The 24,554-nt window shown below is 40.5% G+C and overlaps 1 protein-coding gene across 4 annotated transcripts in view; it reads left to right on the top strand.

Annotated features, from left to right (window-relative positions):
• The window catches only part of Ncald (neurocalcin delta), a 390,166-nt gene that overhangs the window by 358,233 nt on the left and 7,379 nt on the right, over nucleotides 1-24,554 (top strand). For all 4 annotated transcript variants that reach the window (XM_076835532.2, XM_076835535.2, XM_076835533.2 and 1 more), the window contains one exon: nucleotides 4,296-4,693. In XM_076835532.2, coding sequence (XP_076691647.1) covers nucleotides 4,316-4,693 — 378 coding nt within the window. In that variant the 5' untranslated portion in view covers nucleotides 4,296-4,315. The remainder of the gene's footprint in view (nucleotides 1-4,295; nucleotides 4,694-24,554) is intronic.

Here is a 24,554-nt window from a genome sequence, read left to right as displayed (position 1 = left end):
TTGGCTGCCAGCACCATGTAAATCCCATTTTAAGAGACCTCACATAGCCAGCATGGGGACTTTTTCTCTGAAATTAACCAGGCTGTCCAGGGTAAGTTATGGACTTTTCCCTGGAAAATTCTAATTCTGGGCTCTGAGGAATTAAAGCACAGAGTTTTAGACCTTATGGGGAATTGAAATACGGTGCTGCAGATCTTTCCCTCTGCAGATACAAAAATAAAGAAGGGAGTGTACTCATTCCCAAAGATTGCCCTCTGTCTGCCATTTTCTTTCCTGGCGGCACCATTTTTATTTGCTATCGCTCTATCCTTTTTTAAAAATGGATTCCGTGTTTTGGTTCTTTGGTGGTGATTTGGAATATTCTTTTCTCCTATATTTTTCCTTTTTTCATCTGTGGTCAATATTTACCACCGATTTATTTTTTTGAACCCCAAAAGACTAGATGTGGCCCAGAATAAGTTGGGAAGTTCCACGTTGCCCTTCTTAGAGTAAATGACTGAAAAACAGGTTGTTTCATGGAACAGGTGTGCCTTCACTTCAGAAAATGCAGGACTGAAGCAAAAGCCTTTGAGAGGTAAAGGATAGAGCATCCAGGGACCAGGGCAAGTGGAACTGAGGGTTCAGAGGGAGATGTCACACACGGCCCAGGGCTCACACACAGCCTTGTGGGTAAACAGGAGTCTGAACTTTATTCTAAGTGTGCTGGGTTGCCCCTGCAGAACTTTAAATAAGGGAGTGACATAGTCTGACTTGTGTTTTAAAAGGTCACTCTGGAGAACTGAATGGAAAGTAGATTGGAGTCAGGGGTGGGAAGAGGGAGGACAAGAGTGAGAAGTGACATTCTACTCTTGTAGAAAACCAGAAAGAAGCTGATGGTGCTTTGGCCTGAGGTGGTGGCCAGGGAGGTGGTGAGCAGTGAATGGATTTGAAATAGGCCCCGCCTCTTCACATCACCACCTCAATACTGCCACACTGGAGACCAAGCTTCTAGTACAAGACTCTTTGGGGGAACAAATTGTATCCAACATAGCAATCATCAGGGATAAGATTTTATTTTCATTTACCACAGAGTCTGGTCCTAACTGAATACTTTACATATATAGTTACATTAAATCAATAAAGTATGAGCTCATAGTGTAGAGTTCATTTTACAGGTGAAAAAACCGAGGTACATCAAGAAATTAAGTGACTTACCCAAGAGCTAATAAGCAACAGAGCAGGCTTTGAACTAAAGCTTTTGATTCCTTTTCCTGACCTTTTCTTCATTATGTTCTTCTGGCATAAAATACGTATTTTAATGAGTAAAAGGATTTGACCTGAGGTGCAACTTTTGTCTCCATACTATTTTTTTCTTGACTGCTAATTAATGTTGTATTTTCCCCATGGTATTTATTGTCTGTGCCACCCCTGACCAGCTTCAACTCACAAGGCAGAAATTCCTGTCTTCCAAAGGAAGAAGGTATTACAGGCACTCCTGTCTTCTTCCTCCCCACCCAAGAAATGAAACTCTACCATACATCCCTGGAGATTTTTGTTGTGCTGTCTAACCAAGTCCAGATGTCTCTCAAGTCAGTCCCCAGATTCAGTAAAGTATTCGTAGTCATCTAGTGAAACAAATTCTGGACTAAATTGCAAACACCCGCTTCCCAAATAACTTATTCTGTGCTCTTCTGCCTTGTTTGTGTTATGGCCTTTCTGTGCTAATGATTTTGTAAATGTGGTTTAATTACTGTTTACTGAAAAATAGCTGCACACAGATCATTCTCGGTGGGAGACTTAGCCAAAATGCTGAGGCAATTTGCTTCTAGTGCAAAACAGCTAATAAATGAGAAGCACTTTTTGAATGTTTGGAAAGGAACTTAAGTTCAGTTTTGAAGAAATAATGCTTTGTATATTCAGGGAAAGAAATTATTCTTTAAAGGAATAGATTTAAATATCAACGTGGCAATTTTCCTCTCCAAAGCCAGGCCTACAGTGATTTGCATATATAATAATGGTGATTTGATTGAGCATTGCACCAAAGAGTTATATTCTCAAGATCTCCCCAAAAGGAAAACCTGAAATGACTTGTAAATTCCATTAAATATTTTAGAGCTCTGTAAACCCATGTATTATGTATTACCTCATGTTTCTGAATTCTGACCTCAGGCAAATTGCCAACTTAGCAAATAAATGGCAGTTTTAAATTTTTACTACAAACCAGCCTAAATTTGGTTTTTTTTTTTTTAAACCTTCTAGAAAGAAAAGGACACAAGAGGAAAGTGAAAGTTATTGAAATGTTCAATTAATAAATTCTACTTGTGCTCATTTTGGAGTTGTAGTTTATATTGCTCTTGGGTAAAGTAGGGTTTGCTTGATTCCACATAGAGACGGACCTCCAAAACAAATACCTTCCTGCAGTTGTGGATTATGCTACTACGAAGGGTTGTCCATTCTCCCTACTCTTGGGAGGATGCCTGCATATGAGCAAAACCTTTACCAAGTTCCACCTTGAGTACAGAACTTAGAAAACAAAATCATCTTTTTTAGATTCTATGTATGAGTGAGACCATGAAAGTTCCAGTTAGCAGGAAGAAGGTCTAATGTTCTATTGCACAGTAAAGTGACTATAAATAGTAAGGTGCATGGTATATTGTAAAAGAGTTGAAAAAGAGGAATTTGAATGATCTCACCACAAAGATAAAAAGGATAAATGTTTGAAGTGATGCATGGGCTGATTTCCCTGATTTGATCATCATATAATGTATACATGTATCAAAATACCACACTGTATCCCATGAAAATGACCAACTACTATGTGTCAGTTACAAATAAAATAAAACTTAGAAAAACCCCAATCAATGAACTTGGCAGTTCATAAGGGTCCCTCCTTATTTCCTGGTCTATAGATATTATGAAAGAAGCCTGAGGTGTGAGAGGTGCACACACTGTCCTATAGCGATTTCCTGATAGTGAAGGTCCCAGACAGACAGCTCAATATCAAGAGATCTCCAGATCTTGACTACAGATAGCTTTTAGTCAGCAAATAACATCCTGAAAGCCAGACCCCCCCCACCCCCTGCTTTCTGGCAAAAATGAAGTCTTCCTCTTCCAGGAAGACTATTCCATGTTTTCACATTGTAATTATTCTTCTGCCTTCCAGCCACGTTTTTCAGTCATTGCTTCCGTTCATTAGTTCGCCAAATGCCCTATGTCATGGGCGCTGCAGAGATAAAGCAACCCCCAAGAAGACTCTGCCCTCAGGGCTGAATATGTAGCAGGAAAGAGCAGATAAAAAGGAATAAATATCATGGTGTGGAAAATCAGCTGTCAGGATGGAAATGGGGCTATGCTCTCTTATATTCCGTAATTGTCCAAGCCTACTTTCAGAATTTTTTAATAGAAGAAAAGTGCCAAGTACAAGTGCCGAGCCCTTTTGTGAGAAGGTTCTTGTCTTGAATATGCCTCAATCCTAAGACCACCCCCTAAGACTGCACATCAATATTCTAGAGAGTTCTCTCTTTAAGGGTTAGGTTTCCAATGATGCAGATTTTTTTTTCTTTATATAGTACTGTGTCTTACTATGTTACTATGGATATGTGCTAATGATAAGAAAATACAAAGTTATTTGTATTTTAAAAAGGAACTTGGAACTTATTTCATAAACCACAGTCATAGGACATAGACAACATTATGAAGCATCATCTTGACCATCTAAGCTCAACGTGGTTAGTGATTTACTTGGTAGCCTTTCCTTGTATTGAGGGTGCTTCCATTTCCTTTGTTTGTGTCTGTGTTGATATTGTCCTGGAAGTGCTCAAGCCACACTTTCTTTGAAATACTCTAGCAATAAAAAAGTATTAAATTCTCTTTTATCCTCTTTTTTCCTCTTACTCTATTTTGCTTCTCCCTCCTAGTTCTTGGATTTGGTTTAGAATCAGTCTTCATAAAGCCAGGATCAACCTCTTGGAAATTGATAAGATGGAACTAAGTAACCAATTAATTTCTCTGTCTTTCTTATCCTATCTATCTATCTATCTATCTATCTATCTATCATCATCATCATCTGTCATCTTTGGCTCTCAGGTTAGCTTTGTATAAAATAAATATCAATTTTCCCGTCAGTCATAGTTTTTCCCTGCATCTTCACCTAGACTGTCTTTCCATTATCCTGTGGGGCTGACTGCAAAACCTAGACAATGTTATTGGACTTGTGTAGAGTTTATTTCTTTTTTCCAAGGAACAATCACAAATGATCTAATCTGCCCTGTAAGAACAGCTCTGAAAATTAAGTGTGTTTTCTTTTCTCTCTGCAGCTTGAATTCTTGCGGCCAGCATGGGGAAACAGAACAGCAAGCTGCGCCCTGAGGTCATGCAGGACTTGCTGGAGAGCACAGACTTTACAGAACATGAGATCCAGGAATGGTACAAAGGCTTCTTGAGAGACTGCCCCAGCGGACATTTGTCAATGGAAGAATTTAAGAAAATATACGGGAACTTTTTCCCTTACGGGGATGCTTCCAAATTTGCAGAGCATGTCTTCCGTACCTTTGATGCAAATGGAGATGGGACAATAGACTTTAGAGAATTCATCATTGCTCTGAGTGTAACGTCGAGGGGGAAACTGGAGCAGAAGCTGAAATGGGCCTTCAGCATGTACGACCTGGATGGAAATGGCTACATCAGCAAGGCAGAGATGCTGGAGATTGTGCAGGTATGTAACCCTTTCAAAGGAGAAGAGTGTGTGTCATAAGTAAAAATTGGAAAGTGCACAGAGCAGATATTGCAAGCTGGTAGATTATCAGGACATTTTATTCAGTTCATTCAATGTTATTAAAAAGTTTGAAGCTGTATTACAGGGCAAGGAGATTGCACATAAAACTTCACATGGTAACATGTCTTGAAAACTCAGGAGCTCTGGCAACACTGGGCCCATCCATATTCCTGCCTTTCATGTTACTGTTGCTTTAGGGTAATCCCTACACTGAAGATGGACATGCGCTCTTCAGTTGGTTGTATATACCCATTGCAGTGACTTGCCTGGACCTGGAGCCCTGGGGTTGGGGTTCACATCCTCTGGAGTGGTGTTAATGATTAAACTTTGAACTGGGCTCATGTCCTGCATCTTATGTCACTACCTCTGTGACTTTGATTAGTTCACAGAAGCAGTGTCCTCATCTGTGAAATAGATCTACCAGTGGTACCTACCCATGATGTGAGGTTATTTTAAGATCAGACATGACTCCATGTTAAATGCTTAGCACAGTGCCAGCCACATCGATAAGCTCATTATCATTATCATTACCTTACAAATTTATTAGACTCTCAAATAAAAGCAAACTCTAGACTTCAGATTCATTCCATCAAAGATAAACACTGTAGTATCGAGGTCTTTGTCACTATAATAAGATATACTCCATTTGCTTTCCCCAGGTTACTCACCCAGAGAAAGCTCCAAACAGGAGAAGGGTTTTCAGTGTTGGCTACATTTTCCTTAGGGGACCCAAGCACACTTTTGGGAGTGGGGAAGCAGGGTAAGGAGGTATGGTCATGGCAAGGACAGCTTGCCCAGCAGTGGGACCCAGAGACAAATTTAAGGAGACAGACACAGGTCTTAGGAAAGGGCTAGAAGGGCCTCAGCAGCAGATGATAAGGAGGACTAGGTGGGCGGGCACCCCAATGAGTGCTGTGGTCGCTCAGGATCTTGGCAGTGAATGGGGCACACAGGGAAGCAAGTGATGGAAGACAGTGGGTACAAAAGGATGGACACTTGGCTTTCTGGGGGGCTCAATGCAGATGCCACACTCATCCCAGGGCATCGGAGTACATGTCCTGCTGAGGTAGAGCTGCAGCCCCTGGGAGAATAGTGGAGTGCTAGGTGGGCAGGGGGTATGTACCACAAGGAGACATAAGAACTAAGCTATTGCTGGAAAGGATGAGGGTGGAGATAGAGTCTTGCCTACAAAGAACCTTCAGGTACCTGATTATGGAAATTGGGGAGAGAGCCCAAGAGAGACCTGTAACAATGACTCAGGATGGACCCTTGACACTGAGGCCTGAGGCCTCCTCTCAGGCCAATGGGACTGAACCCATATGGCTTTTAAGGGACCTGTTGGAGGGATGCAGGAGCAGGGATCTCAAATGACTCCCTCTCCCAGGTGCACTCACTCAGGAACTCTCCAAGATCTGACAACTGCCTATCCAGTAGGGCCACAGGTAGCTTTTCTCACATTTCAGAGCATCTGAAAAAATTGGGTTAAATGAATCCCTCAGAGATATGAGTCTTAAGCAGAAATAAATCTTCTCTCCCCTCCCTTAGGATAAGTGTACAAAAAGTATAACATCTATAAAAATACAGGCAGTATAGAAAACTATAAAAGATAGAGGAAAATTACTCATAATTCCACCCTACCAACAAAGAGAATCACTGCTGATGATTATTTAAATACATCTTTCCTTGTCCTATTTCCATGCATTTAAAAATATCCAACTGATTTAATAATTTATAGAAGTTTTCTATCTTGCCATTTTTACTAACATAGTAACACAAGTATTTCCATACATAAAAAATTTAATAAAGACAATTCCATGGCTGTATAATAACAGTCCTATCATATATTATAATTTACTACATTTTACCCTGTTGTGGGATATTTAGGTTATTTCCAACTTTCATTGTTAAATATTTTATAACTTTTTAAAAAATAAAATAACATATGCATAATTCTTCTGTTTAAAGATTTTTTTTTCTATTTTTAAGTTTATTCCCTAAGAATGGATTCCCAGAAGGAAAATTATTAGGTCAAAGGGCATGATCATTTCTAAAGTTCTTGATATATTCTGCCAAATTGCTTTCCAAATGTGTAAAGAGTGTTTCCATAATCATTTTACTGTTCTGATTTTTCTTAATCTTTGCTAATTAAGCAAAATTGAGATTTTAAAGATGATTCATTGTATTATTTAGTTTCCCATTATTATAACAAATACCTGAGAAAATAAACTTTTAAAGAGAAAAGACTCCTAGTTGGAGATTTCAATCCATGATGGGTTGGCTCCATTGCTTTGGGGCCTCTGGCAAGGCAGCACATCATGGGGGGAGTATGTGGCAAAGCAAAACTGCACACCTCATGGCTGGAAAGCAAGAGGCAGATGGAGGAAGAGACTTTATAGGACATGTCTCCAGTGACCAGAAGACCTCCTACTAGACCTCACCTCTTAAAGTTTCCACCACCTTCCAGAAGTGCTACAGGCTAGGCATCAAGTCTTTAACACATGGCCCCACTGTAGATACAAACTATAACATTTATTCTAATTACAGTCGGCCTTACTGGCCAAGGCTTGTTCTCTCTCTCTCTCTCTCTCTCTCTCTCTCTCTCTCTCTCTCTCTCTCTCTCTCTCAATCTGACAGTGCTGGCCTCTGTTCCTCTATAGAGAAAAAAGATAGATATATTCTTCTTTAGGAGAGAATTGTTTCTTGATTAGAATCTGAAAAAGAAATTCCCATCAGCCACTGTGTAATCTCCTGATTAACATTTTCACCCACCTGTCCTGGTTGATTTCATGGCCACTATTGAAGATGTGGACACCAAAGCAGTGAGGAGCCTTCAGACCATGTGGGCTGATGGAGATCAGCAATCATTCATGCATTCATTTTTATGTCTAATCGTTCATTTTGCACCTACAGAGTGCCTGGCATTGGAAATAAATAGTATAGAGGAAAATAGACACCATCCCTATGCTGTGAAATCCAGGTTGCAAAACAGAATGGAAAAATTACAGTGAACATTCATAAGGAGCTAGCAGGCACTAAACAAGCCCCTGGCAAACGTCAAAAGTGATCATGAAAATGAAGGTGCACCTAGCCTGCCACACTAGTTGCTATAGGGTTCCAACACGCACTCACAGGCCCACAGCAGGTTTCCAGGTCTTAATGGTAAGGACACACATTCCTCAAAAAATATCTATGTATCTGCGGTTCTCAATGTGCCTGTCCATGGAAGGCTCAAATGCCCTGTCTCCCAGCACCACACCCTAGTGATTAATATTCATGACTGCAGGAAATATTGCAGCACCCCTGAAGCAACTTCCACATCATCAAAGAGATTAAATTAAATTTTGAGCTATTTTCATATTAAGAGCTATGTTATTTTGTTCTGCTACTTTGCAAACTGACAATTCATGTATTCTGTCACATTCTTATGCTAATCTCCTGTTTTCTATTATTCTGAGTGCATTGGAATTTACTGTAAAACCTTACTGAGCTTCTCATTCTATTTAATTTTTTTAATCTTTTTTTTTTCCCTTTCCTTTGAAAAACCCATACTCTGTAGGCCTTGACAGCTTTGTGCCTTTGTGAGATCCTCTTTTCTTTGTTCTAGCTGGTCTGCACCACTTACATTCACTGGGTTCAAAGAAGCCATGGAGTGTTAAGTTTCTACTTTGTTCCTGGGTAAAATTTCTATTTCATGCCATAGAAAGTGATGAGGTGGAACTAGTTATGACCCAGGAGAACCATAAAGAAGTCAGGATTCTATTTGTTAACATAACTCTTGGAGTTTGATGATGAGTGTAGGTGCATAAATTCTTGACTGAATCTCGATCTCTCCAAGACTTAAAAATTCAAGCAATTTAATAAAAATTAATGATATTTTTTACACCGGGGATTGCACCCCAGGGGCACTTTTACCACTGAGCTACACCCCATTATTATTAGTAGTAGTAGTATTTTCAATTTTGAGGCAAAGTCTTGCTAAGTTGCTGAGGCTGACCTTGAACTTGTGATCCTCCTGAATAAGCCTTCCCAGTCTTTGGAATTACAGGCATTCATCACTGTGCCCTGAAAAAATTAATGGTTAATGATTAATTAATGATTTATGATCATTTACCTACAAAGACTAATAATTGGTCACAGTACAAATGGGGATGAAAACTAGTTTAATTAGGGTAGAAAATGATTGGGGTGTAGAACTTCAATTCACAGATTCTGTAATTGTTTCTCTCAGATGTCATTTCCTGTATTTTAGTTTTGGTATTAAGAATATCATTTGTGGTAACAAGATGAAATTATTTTATATTTCCTAATTTTGATAAACGCCAAAATTCATGAGACTACTGTGGATTCTGCATAGTACTGAAATGCATGGTATTAGTTTCCTATGCTGCTATAACAAAATACTACAAACCTAATAGTTTTAGACAATTGCAATTTATGATCTTACAGTTCCATAAGTCACAAATCTAAGATCAGTTTCACTGGGCTAAAATTAAGGTGTCCTTAGGCTTTGTTCCTTCTGTAGGCTTTAGGGAATATCCTTTTACTTGCTTTTTCCAGCTTCTAGAAGCTGCCTATATTCCTTGGTATGCACCCCTCTTCATTCTAAGTCAGCAGTATCAAATTGAGTCCTATCATGACACCTTTCCCTCTGGGCATCTTATTCTCTCTCTTTTTTTTTTTTTTTTTTTGTTCCACTGGAACCATCTAGAAGAATCCTCCCATCTTAATATCCTTAATTAAATATGCAAGCCATCTTTTAGTATGTAAGGTAACATATTCACAGGTTTTAGGGATTGGGACATGGAAAATCTTGGGGTATCATTACTCAGTTTACCACACATGACAAAATGCAGTTGTATTTCTTTTTTTTTCTTTCTTTTCCATACTGGGGATTGAACCCAGGGCCCTGTATATGCCAGGCAAAACTCTACCAACTGAGCTACCATCCCAACCCTAGTTGTGTTCCTTTTTAAAGAAAACATTTTTTGTGTGTGCAGTATCAACATCTGGATGAACAAACAAAACCATATGCAGATTTATTTTTAGAGCCTTAAATGAACCTTTTCACATTCATTTTTTTTTAATAACAAATACAGGAGCATGATTTAGGCTCAATATTTTGTTATTGCATCAAAATCGTCTCTTGGGTGTCTTAAGCCAGATTAAGACTATGCTTATGCTAGATTCTCTCTTCTCCATGGAGGTGGGGGGCTGTTCTGCAAGAGGATGGAGAATCCTCCCTACCCCTCATAGCTCCCTGACCCCCTGTGCTTCTGGAAGCAGTCTGAATACCCATGCGCATCACAGCATAGGCTGAGGACTGGACCAAAAGAGAAAGGAAGTGGTGTTACGAATTCTGCCACCAATGCTTATACTCTCTGGGACCTTGGGAGACAGTGGAAAGAGTCCACGCATGAGACCACAGCACATCCAGGGAGAGAATGTAGGAAGAAAATGGAATTCTACTGCCTTCCTTCTGTTCCTAGAAAGTAACTAAGTAGGACCCCTGAAAGGTCAGCTACGGAACTGTCGTTGGTTAGATGTCTATGAACTGCATTACACTTAGGATTGAATGACAACGATAGTCTTCCACAAAAATTGATCATCTGTACTCAAAATAAGAGGAAGCCAAAGGAAGAATGGGCATGTGACAGTAGGCATCCTGGGCAAAGGGGGTCGATATCCCTTGCCTTTTAACTAGTTCAATCTCCCTCTCCCTTCTTTCCCATCTCCTTGAGTCATGATGTCTTACTCTTGTGTCTCCGGGCTCAACTTCCTTTTTTTTTACAGAGGCACTTTGGTGTTGTAAATCCTGGGTGATTGTGAGGATTCAATAAGTTATTTTAAGTAATGCAGCTAGCACGGTGCCTGTTGGGGAGCATCACTGGATAAATTTTGACAGTAATTATCACTACCGCAGTTTCCAAAGCTGGGACAGGATGTCTCCCAGCTCAATACAGTGAGCTCATTTCCAATTCAGTGGACAGAGTACTGCGAGGGGCAGGATCCTCCATTAAAATGACCTCATTGTGAAATGTATGTTCATAAAAGAAAGGGAGGTAACCCAACTAAATCTCCCACTGGTGAAAAATGACAGGAATTCCCCAAACCCATTGACCCAGCCCACACAGTCATGCACAGGGACAATTTGGGGAACAGCTATCTAGATTTATTCTCAAGTTCAAGTCTTTCCAAAAGGAATCTATGGGCTGATGTAATATTACAGCAGTCCTCAGGAAAGCTTGCTTTAAACATCTGGTTGTAATAATTTGTAATTAGCATGTTCAGCACTTGGATGTTAATGACTGCTTTGAAAATACTTGGAGTTCAAATATCTGCTGTCTGACAAGAGACTTGCTCCCTCCCAGTTGTGATTCAGGGTTCACCAGCACTTTGGATGATGGCAGGGTGAACTTTAGAACACCCCCTAATCTACATTCTCATATTTTTTGAATCCATGAAACCTGAAGAAGGGGAGTTTGGGGCACACCGGCACCCCATCACAGCAGATTTTGGCTTTCTTTTAGAAGTGTGTATTTTTTTTTTTTTAATTCACCCTTGTGATGAACAAGGTCATGCAGTGGGTTTGGGTTTGGTGGGGAGGGGGTCATGGTGGTATTCCTGCAAAGGAATAAATAAATGTCCCAATAATCCTGCCTGGTTTCAAGAGTGCTGACTGTGACAAATTTAGACAACCCTCCTGTGAGTAGTTATGCCACGGAGGATCAAAATAAGGATCAAAGGGACGTCTTTACATAGGCTTTAGACAAATATCTTGAGTGTCATTTGCATTTTTTCCCCAAAGACCTTTGTAAACTCATGTCATAGACACTATGTCACTTTTAATATGCTTCTTGGAGACCTAACACAGTATACTGATTCTAGGTGGGGAAAAGCAAGGTGTAGGAAAGATCTTTGAGTCCATCTTACGTGGTTCCTGGGCATTCACCGCCAAAAACATAGCCTCATTGTCATTCATGAATTTGGACCACAGATGTTACTCTGGAAAGCAACCTAGATTTTTTCTGGAGAAAATTATTTAAAATAGTGGCATAGGCTAGTGATTTTCTCTAAGAATTTGCCATAGTGCCTGCTTATCCATGTGTTGGGTTTGTCCCTTTCTTATTAAGGGGTTGACACTGCAAGTCACACTATAGTGTAAGAGTTTAAATTAACTCTCAGTGTCAAGTATGACGTTTGGCAGATGAGAGTGAGTATCTACTACCAAATGGCTCTTCTCTGGCTTTTCCCTCCCAGATTCCTTTGTGAATTCCTCTTTCTTCTCCTGCCTCCTAAATATAGATATTCCCAAGCAGGGATCCAGCACGGCTCTCTTTCTTCCATTGCCTCTGAGAAGTCTCATCCTCTCTAGGTGTGTGATGGACTAGACGTAGTGGTGGCAGATTCCCATGCTGCGTCAGTTTCCTAGGGCTACCATTACAAAATGAGGGGGTGTAAGACATCAGAAGTGTTCTATCACAGCCCTGTAGGCCAGAAGCCCCAAATTAAAGCATCAGCAAGGTGGCTCCTTTTAGACGCTCTGCAAGGGGTGTGTCTCATGCCTCTCTCTAGCTTCTTGTGCTTGCCACACTCCTTGAGGCCCCTGGCTTAGAACTTCGTCACTCTAGTCTGTACCTCCATGGTCACAAGCCATTGTCCCTGTATGTCTGTGTTGAAATTTCTCGCTTATAAGGACACCAGTTATGGATTAGGGCATGCCCTAATCCAGGATGCTCTTTTTTTTTTTTTTTTCATAATTACATTTGCAAAGACTCTATTCTCAAATCAAGTGACATCCACAGATTCTGGGTGGACAGGAATTTTTGCAAGACACTATTCACTCTGGTACACAAGGATTATCTTGTTCAATTCACAACCACTTTATTGACCCTATTTTATGGACAAAGAAACAGATTACTTCCAGATCTTCTTTTCCACTGGGTCCGACTGTTAATGGACATCTCCACTAAGCTGTTTGTTGTTCCAGAACTTCAAAGTCAGCGTTACAAATGCATCCTTGTCCCCCACCCCCCAAACATTTTTTCTTTCCTTTCTCTCTCCTCCCTCCTTTCCTTCCTCCCTTTCTTCTTGTCTATAGCCTTACCACTCATCTGCCACCAAGTCAAAGACAACTGGGTACTTTTCCATCATCTATCCCCATACCCAGGCAGTCACCAAAACTATTACACCAGAGTCCTCAAGTTTGCAAATCTGTCATTCCCGTCCATTCCTCCTGCCACTCTCATTTCAAGTCAGTGATGGTCTCTCTGTGGGATGTCTCCTGCAGGGTGGCTTTGAGGTGGCCACACATTTTGCAGGGCAGCTCAGGGCTGTAAAGATGTAGGTCTCCAGGAAGAGAACCAGGCCCAGCTGTATCTCTCTGTGTCCTAACTTTGAGGTCAGACACCATCACTTCCACCATCTGCTCCTACTCAAAGCAGTCACAAAGATCTCCACAGTTCATAAAGGGGGAGGGAGCCTAGAGTCTACGTCTTGATGGACAGTGGTGAGGTTTTGGAAGATTGTGTGGGACTGGAAATACTGTTCTGTCCTTCCTTGGGAAATGTAGTCTTCTACCACACATTTCCAGCAGGTCTTCTGCTCCACTCACCTCCCACCACAATTCTTTTCCCCCCAAGGATGCCAGAGGGATCTTTCAAAAATGCGGATAGAATTGTGTCCCTCTTCTGCTATAGTTATTGGGTCTTGAGTGTCCCCAAAGGGCCATGGGTTAAGTCCTTCATCTGCAGCGATGGTGCTGGTGTGAGTCTCTAGGAGGCGGGGCCCTGTGGAGAGTCCTGCAGTCAGTGGAGGATGCCCTTAAAGGGGACTGTGGAAGCCCAGCTCCAGTCTCACTCCCTCTTTTGCTTCCTGGCCATGAGGTAAAAGATTTTGCACCACCAAGTTCCCCTGCCTTGCTACAGGCCCAGAGCAATGAGACTGCTGGTCATGAACTGGAACCTCCAGAACCGTGAGCCAAAACAAACCTCTCCTCTTTATAAGTTGATTGTCTCGGGTACTTTATTTTAGCGATGGAAAGCTAACACAATGCCGTTCCCTACCCACACCAGATGCCTAAATTCCTTAATAAGGACTTTGTGACAGGGGTCACCCCTCCCTTAAAACTTTTCTCATACTATAGTCTTTGAGTGCTTCTCACCTCAGTTAAAGGTCACTTGAAAGATTCCAGAAGGCACATTCTCTCACATCCATAGTCTTTGCCTCAAGCAGTGGGCTAGAGTACCCTCTTGACACCTGTTTCTCCCTCACTCCATAGAGTTTATCTATCCTGATTTCCACCCCATCCCTTTAACCAAATCATGCCCATTTTCCTATAGTTTCTTATATCCACCTCCATCACAATCCTGCCCTTATTTTCTGTGATTTTAAATAGATGGCTGCTATTTAATCATGAACTACTTCTCTAAAGATATAATTACTTTATAATCTTATCAATAGAATTTTGAAAATAGTTTTAGGGGCTGGGATTGTGGCTCAGCAATAGAGTGTTTGCTTAGCACAGGCAGGACCCAGGTTCGATTCTCAGCATCACATAAAAATAAAGGCATTGTGTTGTGTCCATCTACAAAAAAAAAAAAAGATTTTCTCTCTCTCTCTCTCTTTAAAAAAAATTAGTTTATGATTGGGGCGTGTAGTTTAGTGGTAGGATACCTGCTTGACACACATGAAAACCTGAATTTGATCCCCAGCACTACAAATAGTAATAATAATAATAAATAAAATAAAAATAACTTCTTTGAAGTAAAGTTGACATAAAATAAATTGTACATATTTAAAAGTGTAAGTCTTGACAGTGTACATATTACAATCAAGGTAACAAACATCCACAACTCTCCAAAATTTATTTTTAACCCTTTAAAATCTTTTACACTCATCCCTACCTACTACTTACTCTCCTTAGGCAACCACTGATCTACTTTCCCGCTAATCTGCTTTCTGTCACTATATTTTTTTATTTTCTAGAATTTTATATAATTGAAGCATATGTTATGTATTCTTTTTCTCCTGGCTTCTTTCATTCTGAATAATTATTTTGAGATTCATCTATGTTATATATGCCAGTAATTTATTTCTTTTCTTTGCTGAGTACTATTCCACAGTATGCAAATACCACATGCTTTTATCATTATTGTTCATTTACCTATATAGGAACATTTGTTTTCAATTTTGGCTATTACAAAAAGTATCTTCTGTAAACGTTTGTGTTCTAGTCTTTGTATGGACATAGGCCTTCATTTCTCTTGGGTAAATAGGAACGGAATGGTTAGTAGGTTTATATTGCAATAAACGTGCTATATTACTGAATGGAATAACTTTCTAAAAAACTGTTTTCCAAAGAGGTTGCAAAATTTTACCTCCTCAACAGCAATGTCTGAGACTTCTAATTCCTTTAGATCCTCGCCAACCCTTGGCTGGTCAGTCTGTAATTTTATCTATTCTAATAGGCATATGATTGATTATATTCCATTGTGGCTTTAATCTGCATTTTCTTGATGACTAATAAGTTGAGCATCTTTCTCAGTATGATTTGTCATTCTTATGTATTTTTGGTTTAAATATGATAGTTCAAATTTTTTGCCCATTTAAAAAATTGAATGCTTTGTTTTCTTATTACTGAGTTTTGAGACTTCTTTATCTATTCTCAATACAGGCTCTTTATCAGATGCTTGCTTTGCATGTTTTCTCTCATTCTTTAGCACACCTTTTAAACCTCTTAACATGTATTTACAGAAGTAAAAAAAAATTCAAGTTTGACTTTTTTATTTTTTTATTTATATATGTTAGCAGAATGCATTACAATTCTTATTACACATATAGAGCACAATTTTTCATATCTCTGGTTGTATACATAGTATATTCACACCAATTCGTGTCTTCATAACATTTTAATGTAATGTGATGTACCCACTGAAGTTCATCCATTTGTATATGAATATCCAATGGATCTAGCCTCATTTATTGAAAAGAACACCCCCACACACACACTGAATTGCTTCTGTACCTGGTTGAAAATTAGTTGTCCACATATGTATAAACCTATTTCTGAACATTATTCCATTCCATTGATTTATTTTTCTATTATGATAATGATACCACACTGTCTTGATTGCTGTAGCTTCAAAAGAAGTCCTGAAGTCAGGTAGTATTAGTCCTCTGACTTTATCAATCACCCCTATTTCAAAGTCCTTTTGACTATTTCATGTCTTTCATCTTTCCACCTAAACTTTAAAATGAACTTATGAATTTTTGCAGAAATAGCTATTGAGATTTTGATTGGGATGACACTGATTCCATAGATGGATTTCAAGAGAACTAACATTGTAACAACATGGAGTCTTACAACTCATGAAATTGGCAGGTCGTCTCATAACTTGTGGTCTTTAGTCTACTGTATTAAATAATTTTGTCTAAATTATTTAATAGTATTCATTGTATTGTAAAATACAATTAAAATATCAATTTATAGCTGTTTCTAAAATATAGAGATACAATTAATCTTTGTATATCAAACACTAGAACCTTGACTACACTAATTTATTAGTTTCTCTGAAGGTTTCTTTGGGGGGGTTTCAACAGATATTTTTTTTGCATAGACAATTATATTGTCTATGCGAAAAAAAAATGAGAATTTTACTCTTTTATTTCCAATCTGGGTGTCCTTTATCTGGTTTATTTGCCTTATTGCACTGGCTAGAACACCTAATACAATACTGAATAAGAGAGGGTAGAATGGAATTCTATCTCAATATCAGTATTAGGGTAAAACCATTCAGTCCTCAACATAATGTATGACTTAGCTGTCAGTTTTTCATGAAGCTTCTCTCCTTTCTTAGCTTGATGAAAGTTTTTTCTTCTTAATCATGAATGGATGTTGCATGTTATCAATTTTTTTTCTATTCTCTACGAAAATCATGATATATTTATTCTTAGTTTGTTAACATAGTTTAATATAGTTTAATCAATTTCACTGATTAAGTTTTGTATAGTAATCTAGCCTCACATTCCTGAGATAAATCCTGATAAATCATGATGTATTATCCTTTTAGTATATTGTAGATTCAAGTTGCTGAAAATTTGTTTAGCCTTTCTGCTTCTCTGTCCACGTGGTGTATTGGTCTGAAGTTTTTTTGTGATACCTTTTGTTTCGTTAGGTTGTCAGGCAATGCTGGCCTTACAGAATGAATTGTAACCTTCAGTATGGATATCAGAGTGATGCTGGTTTTTGAAACATGTTGAGATCTCTTCTCTTCTTCCCAATTTTCTGGCAGTACATTTAAGTTGGTGTTATTTCTTCATTAAATGTTTAGTAGAATTTCCCAATGAAGCTGTCTGGGTCTGGAGTTTTCTGTTTTAAATATTTTTTTAGTTGTTGATGAACCTTTATTTTATTCATTTATTTATGTGTGGTGCTGAGAGTCGAACCCAGTGCCTCACAAATGTGAGGCAAATGCCCTACCACGGAGCTACAACCCCAGCCTTGGAGTTTTCTTAATGAGAAGGTTAGCTACAAATTTCATGTCTTTGTTAGATGAAGGGATATGCAGGTTATCTATTTCTACTTGTTTGGAAGATTTTTTTTTCCTATTAAGGTGCTTCTTGGATCTGTGGGTTTATAGTTTTTATTAAATTTGGAATGTTTGCAGTAAATTATATTTTCAAATATTATTCTGTGTTCCACTCTCTCTTTTCTTCTTCAAGGTCTTTAACTGCATATACATTAGGTGGCTCAAAGGTATCAAACAGTTCACTGATGTTCTGTTACATTATAATTTTTGAATTTTCTGTTTTCTTTTGAGTAGTTTTTCATTCCATTTTCTTCAAATTCGTTGATATTTTAGGTCCTTTTTATGCTTTCCATATCACTACTTTTTGGACGTATGGAAACATGGTTTTTGTACCTATTTCAGTGTCCTGCTAATTCTAACACCCATGTCAATTCTGGGTTACTTTTAATTGATTGCTTTTTCTCCTCCTTCTGTGTTACATTTTCCTACTTCTTTGTGTGACTGGCAATTTTTTTATTAGATGCCAGGGATTGTGAATTTTACCATGCTGGTTGCTAGATATTTTTGTAGTCCTATAAATATTCTTAAGTTTTGTTCTGGGATGCAAATAAGTTACTTGGAAGCAGTTGTAACTTTCTAGAACTTTCTTTTTAAGACTCATTAGGTGACACCAGAGCAGTGCTCATGTAATTACTCCTCAGTACTAAGACCCTTTTGAGTAGCCAGCACCCCACAAATCCCGAGGCCTTCTATGGTGGTGAATACGGATGCTCTTACTCTTCCTTCGAATCCTAATCCTTTTGCTTGGTTATTTCCCCGCAGTCCTGGGTAGTTTCTTCTCACACATACACAGCCCAGCTGGACACTCGAGGGGACTTGCCACAGATCCCTGGAGTTCTTTCTCGGCAGCTTTCTCTTCTGTATTCTGTCCCGTGAATGCTAGACACTTCCGTCCCTCAGACTGGCCACTCCATCCCTGCAAGTCAGTTAGCCCAAGTTCCCGTGGGTCCCCTCCTGGCACTGTGGCTTGAAAACTTCCCCAAGGCTTGAGCTGGGGCTGTAATCAACAGTCTACTAGCTATCTCTTTTGTTTCAAGTTTCTCAGGGACCACTATCCTTTGCTGCCTAATTTCCAGTGACCTGAAAACTGTGGATTTGTACATACTGGCCTTTGAGTTTTACTGTTGTTGCTTCAGGTTGAGAGTGGGTTCCATTCCTACTAGTCCTTCTTGGTCAGAAGCAGCACTCTGCTCTCATTTTAAGGCACTTATCTCCTTACCTGTCCTTCTGCTACCTGTACTGTGAGCTCTCAAAGACAAGATTGCGCTGTCCCTCCCTAAATCTGAAGGATTTAGCATCACCCCTTGGGCTTGTAAAGCCAACAAACATTGGTTAACTGAAGTCTCAGACTCCAGCGCATACACAGATGAATAAGAACAACGCCCCCTGTCTTGAAGAGACTTAGACACCCCTGGGAAGACAAGCCAGGTCACCTCTTCCGTAAAACAGAGGGACAGAAAGCAGAGCCCAGCTGGAGAAGGGGCCAGACTCAGTCCTGGCTCAGATGCTAGTTTCATCAGTTGTTTGTAGAAACTCCGTCACAAAAAGGTTCTCTTCAAACCAGTTTGGCAGACTCTGGGTTAAATGGAATTCAAGGGGTGTCTTAACCACAGGAATTCTCAGTCTCTAACATGTTCATGTGCATTGTGATTCTCTAAGAAGAGTAAAGTAAGCAGCATTTCTCAAGCTGTTTTGATGACAGCCTTTCTCTGGTCTTACAGCATCTTGGAAGACTGATATTTCTTGGAAAGAGTTTTGGAAAAAAAAAAAACTTCTTTACAGCATCATCAACAATGGTTGTCTAGTCTCTGCTTATATACATTTAATTTCCTTGTGTGATCAGCCTATCACAATTCTGCCTTTGGGTAACTTTGAGCAGAAGAACACTCTTCCCTGACTTTCTGTAATTTTATTTATTTATTTATTTATTTTTATTTATTTTGGCAATGGGGATTCAAGCACTGAGGCACATCCGCAGTCCTATTTTGTATTTTTATTTAGAGACGGAGCCTCACTGAGTTGCTTAGCACCTTGCTTTTGCTGAAGCTGGTTTTGAATTCCTGATCCTCCTGCCTCAGCCTCCCGAGCTACTGGGTTACAGGTGTGTACCACCAAGCCAGGCCTAATTCTTTGATTTATAAAAGGGATGGTGCTGGTTTCTTTTAAACAGTAAGCTATTGTGCTGAGAGTACAAGTCAACACACAAATCTTTGACTAATTATCTTTAAAAGGATCATATTATCACAAAGGCAAGAATATTCACAGTGGTTGAGTGTATTCGAATTCCATTTTTAGCACAAAAAATTGTGGTTTTGGTTTTTTTAGGAAAATCTTACATGAAACTTAATGTCAGAAGGGAACTTCTTTGGTTGAAAGAGGTGTTTTCCTTTTACCCTCTCCCTAGTAACGAAGATGCTTAAGGCTCAAGGACCATGGTAGAACACTATGGGGAAGTATGGAAATTACTAATTCAATTTATTCTTCTAGCTCTAAGTGAGAAAGTATTTATGTCATTTAGCTACATAGATAATGATCCTATTTTTAAATATTTCTGAAGATTTTCGAGGCCTGTTCCAACCTCTTTTTCTGGTATATAAATCCTTCTAAGAAGGGTGCTGTTCTTTATCTATAATCTAAAAACAACCCAGCATAGCTCAACCTCTTTTGCCCTTAGTCTGCTGTCAGAGAATCTTGAATTTCTGGTTCCCTGTTGGAAGATGCTAAATTTTCTGATGGAAAGAGTCAGTCTGGTTTTCTTCAGAGAGAGCATGGAGCGTTGACTCTTGGAATTGTGCCTGGCCTCTGTTAACCCCACAACCTCTGTCAGTTCAGACTGAGTCCTTCCATTCCAGCCTTCCAAGAGTGTGCTCCCTCTGAGGGAGAAAGAAGAAAATACTCAGATAGGTCACAAGGAGGGTGGTAGAGGTCCTGGTCACAGTTGGGAGCTATCCTGAACCTGCTGGGTGGAGCCAGTGCTGGGCTCCTGGGTGTCCCAAAGCTTCACATTTACCCAGAGACAAGACTAGGACTCCCCAAGTTTAATTAAAAACAGGATGGTCCTGTTAGGCCTCTCACTGACATCACTAAAAATAAAGTGGAGAAATAGCCTGGTTTCTTCATGGTTTAATCCCATTAAATTTGGGGGTGAGGGGGTGGTGAACAGGGAAACTGGAGCTAATAAAAAAAACATGATTTGCTTCAGATTGCTGTCTGGGGTTGTGTCTTTTTAATTTTTTTCTCTCTCTTCTGTGGAGTCCCAGATTTTGAATTTCTCTAACAATCAGCTGTTGGTCATCGATGCTGTGGAAGGGAGCACAGGGATAATTCCCCAAGTCGTGGTCTTTCACGACTATGGTCCAATACCTCACTCTGGACACCACCTCGACTCATCCCCTCAGCTCTCTGCCGACTTCTCTGGAACCACCCACATCACCGACTTGGTTTTGTGAACAGTCCACTCATCTCTAGGGATGACTTGATACACATTAAAGAGAAAAGTCTAATCTGAGTGTCAAGAAAAAGCCACCTGGAAACATGAGCCTCTTATGGAGATCTAGCTTCTTCCTCAACCCCATTGCACTCCACCCTGGGTGTCCCCGAGCCCAGCATGCAAAGCTGCCCTTGAGTCAGTCTGATCATTCCCATGGGGCAGGTGGCAGGAGGGAGTTGATTGTTGTGTTTTACACTAACCCGTCCTTAGTCTCTGTACCGGCTCCACTCCTTCAGCCTAGGATTGAGAGACTAAGACTGACCCACTCTGTTTCATGTGAGAGTCCCCTTTTCTATCCACGCTCATGTGTTTGCTTGGTCTTTAAAGCATCTGATCAACCAAGAATATCAAGGGAATCTGGGCATGGTGGAACATGCCTATAATCCCAGCAACTCAAAGGGCTGAGGCAGGAGGATCACGAATTCAAAGCCAGCTTCAGCAACTTTAGCGAGGTCCTAAGCAACTCAGGAGACCCCGTCTCTTAAAAAAATTTGAAAAAGATCTGGGGATGTGGCTCAGTGGTTAAGTGCCCCTGAGTTCACTCTCCAGTACCAAAAAAAAAAAAAAAGAATACAACAATGTTAGGTGAATGACTTCTAGATTAGTGCTAGTTGGCTTTGCATCAGAATCCTAAGAAGGGGTGTTTCATGAGCCCCAACCCTAGGGGCTGAAAGTTCTACAGTGTCCCAGACCAGTAGGTTTTACTCGATGCTGGGAGGTCCAGAGGCACTTAGGGGACGGCTTTTATGACTGCTATTAAAGCCTTGCTGGAATGACCATCCCATTTCAACAGAGCTCCAGAAAGGGGCACTTTGGGGCTGCAGTAGGGTATCTGCAAGTCCTTTTCCAGAACCAGGTGACATATAAAAGGAGAGAGACCACAACCATCTTGTTGACTATTGTATCCCCACCACAAGCACAGAGCAGACAAGACACAATTGTGGAACAATTTTGAATGACCATTTTTTAAATTCTCTGAACATGATTTCTTGAAAAAAAAAAAAAAGGGTATAGAGGCAGATTTGGAAAGTGGGTGTGAATAGGAAAATCAAATTTAATACCAATTCTATCATTTTGTTGCCAGCAGGAGAAATATATTCCTTATCCTGGTCTAGGAGGCCACGTTGCCTGTCCCCACCTGCTGTTACACATCTTGTGGTCTTCCTGCCATTCCCACCCTGAGCTTCTAAAGTGTTTCTCTCTGCCCTTTATCCCTTTAAACCCCATGATTTCTTCATCTCTTTTTTCAATCATCAGTCCTCAGGGAAGCTGTCCTAACCCTCTGCCAAGGCCCAATCCCCATTACACTTACAAGATTACACACCTTCCTTGGTAGCACTCAGCAGTGGCCTTACATTTATTTCTCTGGTCATTTTAACATTGCCTGTCATCCTTATTTAACAGTAAATTCCCATGAGGGCAAAGACTGGGGGAATCATACATAGTATCTGGTATATAATAGTTTCTCAGGAAGCATTTGATGAATGAGTGAATGGATAGAATGAACTAGGAGTGGAGGGTTTAATAACCTGGGGTCTATGGATGAGCTTCCAAATTCAAAAGCTCCTGAAATCTCCTGCAGTGGTGTAAGATTTCTAAGGGTGGAGGACATAGCTTTTAACAGATTAGGAATCCGAGTTTTACGTGAAAATGTTAGTTATGCACAAGAAGGAGGAGAAAAAGAAAAAAGGATGGGAACGAAAAATATGAAAGGATAAAGGAAGAACTTTATAAAAAAAAGAGTAGAACCAAGAGGAGAGAGAGGAGACATAAGAGGAAGTGATGGAGTGGATCAGCTATCCCTGAACAAATTCTCTGAACTTAGCCTGACTCTGTGTGCGACCCAGTGTTAAGCACCATCGGGAATCTGATGAGCAGTTGCCCTTGATCGTCACTGTCGCATCTAAAAAGAGAATATCCATTCTAATTACAGTTTAGGGTAAGTAGAATGAAGGATTCCCAAAGAGGTGATACAGAGCCATTTTATAATGGAAGACAGATTATAGGTAGCAATAGAAGGAAGGATGATTACAGAGGGCTTCCTGGAGGAGGGTCACATTTCCATCTGCCCCCAACACTTGAGCAGGATATGAAGGAGGAGGGGAGAGAAGGAGGTAAGCCTCAGATGAGGGAAAAGTGTAAATAACGCCACTGGTCCAGGAAAACAAAGTGTGTGTCAGGTCGGTGGACTCAATGGCTTTGTGGAATATCTGAGCTGGGAGTTGCCCTCTTGGGCCAATCATGGACACGGGACAAGTGATAACGACAAGGAGCCAGTGAGATGATCCTAGAGGCTAGAACAGACTCCAGGAAGAGCAACCCAGGCCCAAAGAAGGCTGAGGATGGCTGGGTAATCACACAGCCTCCCTAAGACTTCTTGCAAATATAAACTCGTCCTGTCTGTACATGCTCCTCCCTCTTCACCTCCAGCCCTCCTGAAGTGGGTCCGCTCTCGCCCAGTAGAGGTTGAGCTCATGTGGCCTGGGGAGCACCCGTGTCTAGGTTCTGTTCTGCTGTTGTGAATCTAACATTCCTGAGCTTATGAACTCACAAAATATGCAAATGGTGTGAGTTTGAAATCCATGTGTGTCACTGATTCCCCTTTGCCCAGGTCGGAAATTATAGAAAAGATTTCCGTTTAGCAAAGAAAGCTTTTGCAAGGTGACAAGACCTCGAGACATTTGCTAGTGTGGGGACACTTGTGCTTTCTACTCCTCTTACTGAATATTCAGCTGGCCCTGCAGATTTCAGAGCCTCTGTGTCTCCTCTTGATCAAAGAGCTCTGTCTTCAGTGGTCTCTCCTGGAATTAGGTGTCCCAAGCAGTTTGGCACATGGTGCTATGGCCCTAGTATAGATGGTAACATAGACCTGGGGCAGAGGGGACAGCAAGGTCCAGGAGGAGGACAGCGTATGGCTCACCTTTTTGCCTCCAGAGACACTTCAGTGAGCACTTCTTGGGAAAGCTGACTGCCTTTAGCAATGAAGCCCATCATCCCCGGAGAGGGCTGTGCTCATGACCTTCCAAGAGCACTCACTGTGGGGGCAGCACTAGAGTTCAGTAAGGGGTTTGGGTAGGTTTAAGACAGACTCAGAGCCAGGCACAGTGACAGATCTGATAATCCTGCTACTCAAGAGGCTGAGGCTGGAGGATCAAAAGTTCGAGGCCAGCCTGGGCAACATAATAAGACCCTGTCTCAAAACTAAATGAAAAGGACTGGAGATGTAGCTCAGTGGTAGGACACCCTGGGTTCAATCCCCAGTACTGAGAGAGAGAGAGAGAAAGAGAGAGAGAATGAGAACAGGGACTCAGAAGCCTGACCTGAGGGATCAGGTTAGGGATGAAATCAGCCCAGGGGGCAGTACTGTGGGAGAGTCCATCTTTCGTTCTTATTTTATTGACTGAGATTGGAATATCTGATTGTTGGTCCAGAATATTTCAGGGATTTCAGGCCCAGTTGATCCCAAATAAGAACGTAAACCAGAGAAGTTTAACCTTGAGCGTCCCCTTTTGCTCCCACATTTCCCAAATGGAGATTACCTTCACTTAGCTGCCTTTTTTTCTGATCTCTCCAGCTGCCCTGCTGTGCCCAGAGCTTGAGAACTTTCTGGAATCTCCTGCTTCTCCCTGGCAAATCTATTTTTTTTTTTTAGTTCTTTTTTTTTTTTTCCCCCAGATCTAAGGTGCTCAAAGTGAATCTAAGCAGCAAAGTCATGATCTGGGGA

This window comes from Callospermophilus lateralis, chromosome 16 (assembly GCF_048772815.1).
Source record: "Callospermophilus lateralis isolate mCalLat2 chromosome 16, mCalLat2.hap1, whole genome shotgun sequence".
Lineage (NCBI taxonomy): Eukaryota > Metazoa > Chordata > Mammalia > Rodentia > Sciuridae > Callospermophilus > Callospermophilus lateralis.
Note: the sequence above shows the minus strand (reverse complement) of the source record. Positions and strands in the feature narration are given on the sequence as shown.